Genomic DNA, 10,836 nt, shown 5'->3' on the forward strand with positions numbered 1-10,836 from the left:
TTATATAGACAGGTGTGTGCCTTTCCAAATCATGTCCAATCAACTGAATTTACCACAGGTGGACTCCAATTAAGCTGCAGAAACATCTCAAGGATGATCAGGGGAAACAGGATACACCTGAGCTCAATTTTGAGCTTCATGGCAAAGGTTGTGAATACTTATGTACATGTGCTTTCTCAGTTTTTTTTATATTTAATAAATTTGCAAAAATCTCAAGTTAACTTTTTTCATGTTGTCATTATGGGGTGTTGTGTGTAGAATTCTGAGGAAAAAATTAATTTAATCCATTTTGGAATAAGGCTGTGACATAACAAAATCTGGAAAAAGTGATGCACTGTGAATACTTTCTGGATGCACTGTAGATGTAACTAGCACTAGCTTTGAAAACTGGGTGTCCAAACTAATTTTTTTATTTTTTTAAATGCATTGAGGTTGGCAGGAGAATATTCCTAAGATCTACTTTCCCTCTGTTGATCAGGTCAAGGCTGACAAAGACAGTGCTAACCTGTGCAAGCTGCAGACAGCGTCTCGTGCAGTCAATCAGGCCACTGCAAGTGTCGTCGCCTCTACAAAGTCGGGGAAATCCCAGATTGAAGAAAAAGGTGAAAAATATTTTCACATGTAGAGTTTCCTTGTTGCCTGGCAGATATATATGTTCACATAGAATGAAAAGCAGTCAGTTTCCTTTGCTATCTGACCATATATTGTATTAGGCATATTGAGACAAAGAGCTGCACAGTCAGTCACACAACCTGAGGGCAGCTGCAGCACCAGTAGTTTTAAGGCTGTTTGTCATTAGTGGAGTGTGTGATCTAATTATTACTTTTTGTAGATAGTTGCTTCTGTACTTCATCACAGGTTTAACTCCAGTGATGAGAAATGTCCTTTAAATATCCAGGTTTTCCAGCCATTTTCCTCTAGGAGGTTTCCCCTGGGAATACTCATCATTATTCCCTAGATAAGGGCAATGTCAGCTCTTAAGTGGGAAGACTAGTATTTGCTGCTTTTGCAAACAAAGCCTTTTGGATATGTTGCTCCAGCACATTTTTGTCTCCAGTGTGTTTACCATCCTCCAAAGTGCTTTTCTATTTTTCTTTCCCAAGATACTATGGACTTCTCCAGTATGACACTAACGCAGATTAAGAGGCAAGAGATGGACTCCCAGGTAAGCAATATGGGATTTTTTTTATGAATTAATCAATTACTGAGTTCCAATTTGGCAAAGTCCTTATGTTATTTAGATTCCCAGCCATTAGATGTAAATCAATATAATGATTTAAAAACAGAATAACAAACACAAGCCTCCTTGTGTATTGTATGTGTATATGTGAATGTGTATACTACAGACATGCACACCTGATGAATGCTATATAGTTGCGTCTTTTCTTTTCAGCATGGACATAACCTTTAACCTTTTATATTAAATAGTCAAATGTATACAAATGAAGGATGGAATGCAAGACAAATCTAGCACAAGCTAGGCCTTTCTAATTCCGCGGAGTTTTTCTAGATTTCCAGAAATCTAAAGGTTTTGTAAAGGCTTTTTTTCCCCCCTAGTGTCTCTCTTATTGTAATATACAAATATGGATGAGAGAGTGAGAGATTTCTAGCTTTCTTCTTGGATAGTTTAAATTTTAATAACAGATTTTTTTTGCTGATCAGTAATAATTGAACATTAAAGCATAATACAGCCAAAGTTTGGCAGTGGCACTACTAAAGCGCACAGTGACAATAGTGTGAAGGAAAATTAGAAGCAGCCAGATGCAGACAGTATCTCCCATTGTTAAAAATGTCTCCATAGCATGAAGTTCACCTAAACATATAGTTTCAATTCTGATACATGCTTCTGTTTAATCATAATTTTACTACTGAATATTTATTGGTAATAATAAAATAATAGAAATAAAATACAGTGGAGCAAAGCAAAACATATTGTTATGATTTTGCATACTGTTAAAATTTACTTTATTCTTAATGCATTTTTTCTTTTATCTAAATTTTAGTTTTCTAAACATCAAAGATTGTAAATCTTTATTTTCTTCTTAATATTGCCTTTGGAACAGTTACATTTTGTTAACCATTTGTTTTGTTTTTCTCGGGCACTATCTTGTGCTTCTGTCGCAATGACTTATTTGTCTGTTTTGGTTGGCAGTGGTGCCCAGACATCGCACTTCATGATGCCAGTTATACTACACTTTATTAAACACTAGCAAAATACCCACGCTTCGCAGCGGAGAAGTAGTGTGTTAAAGAAGTTCTGAAAAACAAAAGGAAACATTTTAAAAATAACGTTACATGATTGTCAATGTAATTGTTTTGTCACTGTTATGAGTGTTGCTGTCATCAAGGATTTCCTCTTTATCTGAGACATCACACAATGCATGTGCGGGTTTACCTTTCCCAGTCCTGCAAACTTTAGCGAAGTGGTTTAATTTACCACATTTGTTACACTGTCTTCCTTTAGCTGGACATTGACTTTTTCCACCGTGTGCTTTGTTTCCGCAATAGCTGCACTTATAAATATGCTTGTATGCGTCACTCGCTTCATATTCTTTTGCTGCCTTCTCAATTGTGTAATGCGGTTTTTGTTCAGCACTCTTTGGAGCTCTTGCTTGTTGTCTGTGTACTGCGTTTACAGTCAGTTCACGTGAGCCGCTCGGAGTAAATGCATCGAAGGTTCTTAGCTGTGCTTGTGCTATCTCGTGCGATCTTGCGATGTCCATGGCTTTATTTAATGTTAGCTCAGACCCGGCACTTAAAAGTTTCTCTCGCACTTTTGCTGAGTTTGTGCCAAACATTATTCTGTCCCTAATCATCTCATCTTCGTTTGCATAAGCACAGTCCTCCACCAGCAATTTTAACTCCGTTACAAAGTGATCAAAAGTCTCGTTTATGCCCTGCGTCATCTCACTAAACTTGTATCTTGTGAATATCGTATTCGTCTTAGGCATGACAAAAGCCTCGTAGTGGCAGCATGTCTATTGGATTGCTGCTGACGGACAGCCTTATATGGGCAGGCACTCAATTACGTGGGAGGCATGGGTATGGGGGATGCAATATAGGCAGGCAGCCAACTTCCTGGGAGGCGTGGTGATGGGTGACGCAACTCCGCCTCACACGGCGACCGAACTGCAGGCTATGGCCGTATATATGTACGTAAGTAGGATTCAGTTATGACCGTTATGCGTAGAATTTCGAAATGAAGCCTGCTTAACTTTTGTAAGTAAGATGTAAGGAACGAGCCTGCCAAATTTCAGCCTTCTACCTAGACAGGAAGTTGGATAATTAGTGATGAGTCAGTCAGTCAGTCAGTCAGTGAGGGCTTTACCTTTTATTAGTATAGATTGCAGCATATCAAACATTTGTTATAGATGTTAATATGAAATGTATTATCTGATTCTTTTGTTTTTCGACATCTTGCTAGGTTTACCGTGATTTTGCTTTTGACTAATAGATTATTTAGCTCTTATGTTTTTTATTGTTTTCTGTTTACAGACATTTTCATCCCTTTGTCCTATTTCTCTTTGCCTTTGTGGTTTGCCATTCTTAAATTCTTTTAACGCAAGGAGTAACATCTTTCAGAAATGGAGTGAAAAAAAATAAAACCAAGTAAATAAAAGGATTACTGTATTGTGCAATTTATAGTGTCACATTATGTGCATTTTATTTACAAAAAATCTAAAAGCGCATCCATCCGTATGTTGCTATTAATTGTTGCAGGCAGTGATTAAGCTGGGCATATCTTGATTTGGACACCTTTAGCTCTGGAGGAACAGTATCAATACAGAGAGCGTGTCGTCACAAGACACAAAACGTAAAGCTAATAACATTTTAATGTGCAGGTGAACCTTTTCGTCATTTTATATATATAATATATATATATATATTATAAGTGTCCACCAAATTTAATTCCTGCACTTTTCTCTATAGCGACTGTCTGAAAAGGAAAGAACAACCCACTGGCTTTGTGCGTTTGTCAGCATGCGCATTTCTCTTGTATGCAGTTTGATGCACATTTGTTGGCATGCTTTTGTTCTGCGAGCTTTCACAGTGTTCCAGTTTAGCTGGCTGTTTACGAGCTATTTAATTTTAATTTGTCTTTTCACAGAGCTTTACAATACTCTGTGGACTGCTATCATGATGAAAGTCTTAGATTGCAGGTTAATATGCTCATATGCAGTGTAGTGTTTCCCGGCTTGGCTTTTGTGATCTTTGCCATACCCACAGTAACTCTTTTTGAAGTGTTCAACTAATATCATCTTCCATGAGAAAATATTTAGGAAATGAAATTCATACCTTGGGGTTCTTCTTCACTTTAGTTGCTCTGAGTCAGAGTTTAGAAAGAAACACACATGGATGCCCAATTGAGGGCAAGATGATAACAAAGCTCATGGTGCAATTTTGAGGAGGGGATGTAGAGATCAGAGTTCACTTCCAGGGACCCCTTAGATTCTGCCTTTTTGACATTAATAAACGCCTAAGTACAGTGGATTTAGAAAGGATTCACACCTCTTCACTTTTTCACATAAGTAACACAACATAAGTATTCAGACAGTCTGCTATGGCACTTGAAAGTTGACGCGGGTGCATCACATTCTAATGATCATCATTGAGATATTTCTGCACCTTATTTGGAGCAGGCCTGTGGTTAATTCAGTTTTAAATGACATGAATAGAAAAGGCATATACCTGTCTATAGCAGGTCCCACAGTTGGCAATGTGTACAAGAGAAAAAGGCCAAGCCATAAGGTTGAAGAAACTACCTGCAGAGCTTAGAGATAGGATTGTGTCAAGGCATAGATCTAGGAAATGCTACAAAAAATGAAGACGGCACTGTAGGTTCCCAAGAGCACTGCTGCCTTCATATTTCTTAAATGGAAGACGTTTGGAGCAACCATTACTCTCACTAGATCTGGCTGCCTAGCCAAACTGTGTAATCACAAGAAAAGAGCCTTGGTAATAGAGGTAAATCAAGAAACCTGATGGTCATTCTGTGTGATCTCCAGAGAACCTGTGTGGAGACTTCATTGCAACAATCCACTAATCTGGACTGAATGGCAGGGTGGCCAGATAGATGCCTCTTTTCAGTAAAAGACACATGGAAGGCAGCTTGGAGTTTACAAAAAGGCACCTAAAGGACTCTCAGACTGTGAGAAAAGATTCTGTTGTCTGATAAAACCAAGATTACCATCATGTTTGGAGGAAACCAGGCACCACTTGTCATCTGTGCAATACCATTCCAACAGTGATGTATGATGGTGGCAGCATCATGCTGTGGGGATGTTTTTCAATGGCAGGGATGGGGATGCAAGATAAGATTAAAACAAAGTTGAACTGATCAAAGTACAGAGATATCCTTAATGACACACTGGACTTAATTATATTTATTATCTTTAATAACATACTGGACTTCAGAATGGGCTGACGGTTCACCTTGCAACAGAACAATGAGCCCTAAGCAGAAAGTAAAGACCACACAGGAGTGGCTTTGGGGAAAACTCTATGAAAGTCCTTGAGTTGCCCAACCAAAGCCTGACTTGAATACAATCGAACATCTCGGGAGAGACCTAAAATATCTTTCCAAAAACTGTTTCCATTCAGCCTTACAGTGTTTGAGAGGATTTGCAGAGAAGAATAGCAGGAAGTCCCCAAATCCAAGTGTGAGAAGCTTGTTGTGTCAAACCCAATAAGATTCCAGGCTGTAACCGCTGCCAAAGGTGCTTCACCTCAGTGCTGAGTAAAGGGGTCTGAATACTTGTGTCAATGTGATATCATTTTTTTTTCTTTTTTACTTCATCTTCAAAGGTTTCTCAAATTCAATTTTTGCTTTGTCATTCTGGGGTATTCAGTATTGCTTGAGGAGGGAATAATGAATTTAAAGATTTTATTTCAATTTTATTTCCAAATACTTTCTGAATCCACTGTACATCCATTAGAATAGGCAAGAGGTCACCTTGAGATCATGCAGGTCAAACTAGTAGTTCTTCTAAACACCTATTAGTGGCAGTGCCTGCCCTTCTCTTGATGAAAGCTGCTGTTATTAAATGAACCTCAGAGGACTAACTGGATGTTTGTATCTATATGTTGGCTGAAGGTATATGCTGCAGATAGTGTTGAGTACTTTCTCAGGTTTTCAAGCTTTTGTCTACTCTGAAATGCAGCTGGTTTGGGGTGTAGCTGGTCTTACACTAAAACAGGATCAGCTCTACCTCAGAAATGCATGTGAGGGTGAAAGCCTAGGCAATAAGGGCAATGCCCACTTGCTTCCTGTACAGTTTTCTCTCCAGCCTTCATAGCTTCAGTGAATTTTGCAAGTAATGATGATATTAGTAAATTTGCAAAACCTTTTGGATATAACAGTTATGATGGAACTGGGACTCCTGACATGGGGATCGTTGGTTGTCAGCAGTTACAACAGCTAGCCAGGAGGTAAAGCTGGGCAGCTGCACTTTATGATGACTATTGCCGTTGGGTTCCCTGAATTCACTTAACACAAACAAACTGCAGCATGCTGCTTTCGTGCACATCAGATGTGTTCTGTTTTACTCTTACATAACTGTGTCAAGCTGTGATGAATTTCTGATTTGCCCTGCAGTTTTGCAGGCAGTTGTCTCAGAGTAGTTAGACAGTGAGATTTTTCTGCTGTAACATGTGTAAAAGAAGCCCGGACACAGACACTGAGACAGCCAGATGTCCAAAACACACACATTTTTATTCATAGTTCTTCCTTCTCACAGCACAGTGCACCAAACGGTACTTCAACTCACAAGTCTCCTGCCACCTCTACTCCTCCACTCGCAAGCTCCGTCCTCTTCCACCCGATTCCGGCTCCTCAAATGGAGTGAGGCGGCCCCTTTTATAATGCTCCAGGCGCTCCCTGATGACCTTCCTGCAGCACTTCCTGGTGTGGCGGAAGTGCTGCATGGGCACCCAGAAGCACTCCGGATGTACCCGCTTCCTGGTCCAGCAGCACTTCCTGGTGTGAGGAAGTGCTGCAGTCCAAGGCTCCAGAGTCCTTCGGACGCCCCCTGGTGGTGGCTACAGATCACCACAGGGTTGATCCTTCCAGCTCCTTGGCTTCCACATCATCCAAGATGGCTGCCCTCATGCAACCTGGGGAAGGAATTGCCCCGCTCCCGGTCCCCTGCTTGTCTAGGCCATCCATCACACATGTTACATCTGTACAGCTAAGCCAACTGGTCAATCTCCTTCAGGTCATGTTCACTACATATTTTCTGGTGGAATTAACTCTGAAACAAAGTGTAGCAATTAGAGATGACCTTGGAAATACGTCCCTGTTTAGATTGCACATGCCCAAAAGGAAAGAGACGAGAGGAGTGTAACTTTGCTGTCTGTCTCCTCTAGGTCAGGGTACTCGAGCTGGAAAACCAATTACAGAAAGAGCGCCTGAAATTGGGAGAGCTGAGAAAGAAGCACTACGAACTGGCTGGAGTGGAAGAGGGCTGGGAAGAGGAAGGTGGGTATTCCATCCTCCAGAATCGTGCCACCTTTTTTTTTTTTTGGCCAGTATATCGCAATGCCATGCAAAATGACAAAGGGCATTGGATTGGTGTCATACTAAATTGGATAAGAGAGAGGCAGATAGGTAATGGTAATGGAAAATCTGTAACATGGACTGCTCAAAAACAGGATGACATTTGTTGATGGTTTTAAAATATGTAAAGTTTAATGTTTTGGAATATTTGCTGTTAACTCCTTTCAACCTGAAACGAAGTTGAAGGTACTTTTTATAAAAGGGCAGAATTGCAGTGAGTTATAGCCACATACAAGCCCATAATGTTTAACTCTTTTTTTTTTTTTTTGCTTTTTGCAGGTACGGGCTGATTGGGACGTGGAGGCAGTGGCACCAGACTCAATTCAGCAATGCGCTGCTAAGCTCCTGGCAGCGGCTTCTTCCTTCCTTTTTCTTGACTCTGGTTTCCTTCTTTAAACTTCAATAAGCTGCCCTGATCAAGTTTGGTCAGACCTGCTGCCATTACAGCCCTAGACTGTAGAGTCTTCATGTTAGTGGTCCATAAATGAATTTCAAGAAAAATAGGAAGCTGACGTGGTGCTACCCACCACCAGCCAGGCACTTTTTTTTTTTTGTCTTCCCCTGGCTGCCCTCTTGTGGTTGAATGTGGGAAGCCGCTCGGATTGGAAGGGAGGAAGGAATGGGTCCTAGTGCCACTCTCTCCTCTGTTTTCCAGTTCTAAAGAGTTTGTTTATTTATGAGCAGTGTTAAACAAAGCACATGCCATGTTTTTTGGTGCATATACAGAAGCAAGCACTGCCAAATTAATCCTTATAGACCACCATAATATTAGGTCAGGGGCCACCTAAATGGCCCCTTTCTCCTATCTGGGGTGGTCTGTCTATCCTGGTCCCTTAAGCACCTCGCTGCCTTATAAGCATACAGGTGCTTCAGTTTCCACATACATGCCATGCAAGACCATAGTGCTTTGGTCTAACTTGTGTGGATCGTAAGTGGTGACCTTTCCTGTAGCCTCCTTACCTGCCCCAACCCCCCCACCAAAGCCCCCTGCCATCCTAAATCCTCTGAACCACTAGGCAGGCCTAGCCTGCAGTGCACAAAGAGGTTGAACTTTTGCCTCCAGATGCTTCCAGAGCAGACAGACATCTGTCTGGGACCTCAACTAGCCAGATTTCACATTTCAAAAAGAGACACAAAAACTGTGCATTTTTATTTATTATACTTATTTTTGTAAGCCGCTCTCTTTCTATTACTAGTGATTTGCACACTTGCACGTTTCTCAGTAGCATTAATGGCAGAGTTGGGCCTCGCTTACATACAAACTTGAGCACCTTTTCAATTCTGGGTGGGTGCAGAGTGTACCTCCATGTAACTTTTAGGTTGAGAAGCCAATTCAAAGGTCAACAACAGTCAGTCAGTATTAGAGGGGGTTAAAGCTGCTACTCATCCTCATCCTCACCCTGTGCAGCCCCATCGGTGTTTGTGTGCGGAGCCCGGCTCCACTTACTCTCATCGTCTACCCTGTTTTTATCTTTTTTTGCTGAGTTTTCACACTGAGCATTTATATCTTCATTTTATTTTTTTCTTGGTAAGAAAACATGTTTTGACTGAAATCGGTTATTAAGGACTTTTTCTAGCTTGGTTTAACTGGTTAGCCAGACTGGACTTGGCTGACCAGCCCTCAATGCCCACAGTGTAAAAAAACAATAAAAATCGTCACAAATTCATTTTGTGTACCGAGTCCTGTAATGTGTGTGCATGTGGATGGTTAAGCGAGGTCTCTTTAAGCCGAGGTATGTCTTCTGCAGAAGCGATGGGACTTGTGGAGAGCGCTCTTCACTTCAAATTCTTTAACTTTTAGAGCACCTACAACAATTCCAGAGAGGCACAATGGCCATATTCTAGATAGATAGATAGATAGATACTTTATTAATCTTATTCTGCAAGCTTAGTCTTTACAACTCGCTGGTTTGTGTTGCAGCTAAACTTGTATTCGCTTAGCAGATTCTTTTATCCAAAGTGACTTTCAAAAGAGATCCACATAGTCGAGTAATCATCAGTCTGGGGGACATTTTGGGATCAAGTGTTACAGGACAAGGGTAAAAATTGATGATTACAAGTAAAGAGCTCACAGTAAAATACAAGCTAGCTACACTTCCTTGATTTCAAAAACCTAAGAGCAATCAGTTAGACAAAAATTCACCCAACAAGAGAGTCTTCAAATGCTTCTTAAGCACATTGTGGGAGTCAGAAGTTTGAATGGAGGTGGCCAGCTTGTTCCACCAACCAATTAACTATACATAAAACGAGTCTGGATTGAGATTTGATGCCATGCAGTGGTGGCATTACCAGACACCGTTCATCAGCAGACTTAAGTGTTCAAGATGGAGCATTGGACCTTTGGAAGTGTCTCCATATATATGAGTACTGACCCATTGACTACTCTGTAGGACTTGAACTTGATATGTGCAGCTACAGGGAGCCAATGTGTCACTCTGCAAAGAGAAGTGACGTGCCCACCTTGGCTGGCTAAACACCAGCAGCGTGGTGACACATGCTGGTATTCCTTCCAACAAACAGTTTTAGGAGTCTAGACACAACAAGAACAAAGCCTGAACCACAAGTTATGCACCATACTCTGTCAGATATGGTGTGATCTTGTGAATATTGCATAGAGTGAACCTAAAAGAGAGAGACTATAGAAATATTGTCCCCACAGGACAAATCGTCATTGATCACCATCCTAAGATTATGTACTGACTTGGCAGAGATAGTGAGCCAAGTCAAAACAGAGATGGCATGCTGAATAGATGAACAAGGTGGGATAACATGAAGGTCCATCTTTGCTGGACTGAGCTGGAGATGATGTTCCTTCATCCAGATTGCAATACAGTGTGGCATGCAGAAGTTCTTCTGACACCATATGGTCACTTGATGGGAAGAACAGGCACAGCTATGTATCATTGGCATACCACTGACATAAGACCATAGTACACAATGATAGGACCTAGTGTGGAGGTGTACAGAAAGAAGAGGAGAGGGTCCAGCACCAATCCTTAGGGCAACGCTTTACATGCCTGGTGCACCCTTGACATCTCTCCATGCCAGGAAACACGGTAGGATTTACCCCTAATGCACCCGAGAGCGGTCCCAGTGATGCCAAGGTCAGAGACGATGGCAAGGAGAATCTGGTGGTTGACCTTGTTGAAGGCTGAAGAGAGGTTTAGAAGATGACCTGCTGGTAGCTCTAGCCTGCCTTATCCTGTCTACAATGGTAAATACAGCCATCTTGGTGGAATGGCCCTTGAATCCTGACTGAAGAAAGGGAGAGACTTGGTTAG

At 41.2% G+C, this 10,836-nt stretch overlaps 1 protein-coding gene across 2 annotated transcripts in view; it reads left to right on the top strand.

Moving 5' to 3' along the window:
• hip1 (huntingtin interacting protein 1) overlaps positions 1-9,222 on the top strand; it is a 79,676-nt gene extending 70,454 nt beyond the window's left edge. For both annotated transcript variants that reach the window (XM_039756879.1, XM_039756880.1), the window contains exons 28-31: positions 479-602; positions 1,104-1,165; positions 7,366-7,477; positions 7,835-9,222. In XM_039756879.1, coding sequence (XP_039612813.1) covers positions 479-602; positions 1,104-1,165; positions 7,366-7,477; positions 7,835-7,845 — 309 coding nt within the window. In that variant the 3' untranslated portion in view covers positions 7,846-9,222. The remainder of the gene's footprint in view (positions 1-478; positions 603-1,103; positions 1,166-7,365; positions 7,478-7,834) is intronic.
• The last annotated feature ends 1,614 nt before the right edge of the window (positions 9,223-10,836 follow it).

This window comes from Polypterus senegalus, chromosome 6 (genome assembly GCF_016835505.1).
Source record: "Polypterus senegalus isolate Bchr_013 chromosome 6, ASM1683550v1, whole genome shotgun sequence".
Classification (NCBI taxonomy): domain Eukaryota; kingdom Metazoa; phylum Chordata; class Cladistia; order Polypteriformes; family Polypteridae; genus Polypterus; species Polypterus senegalus.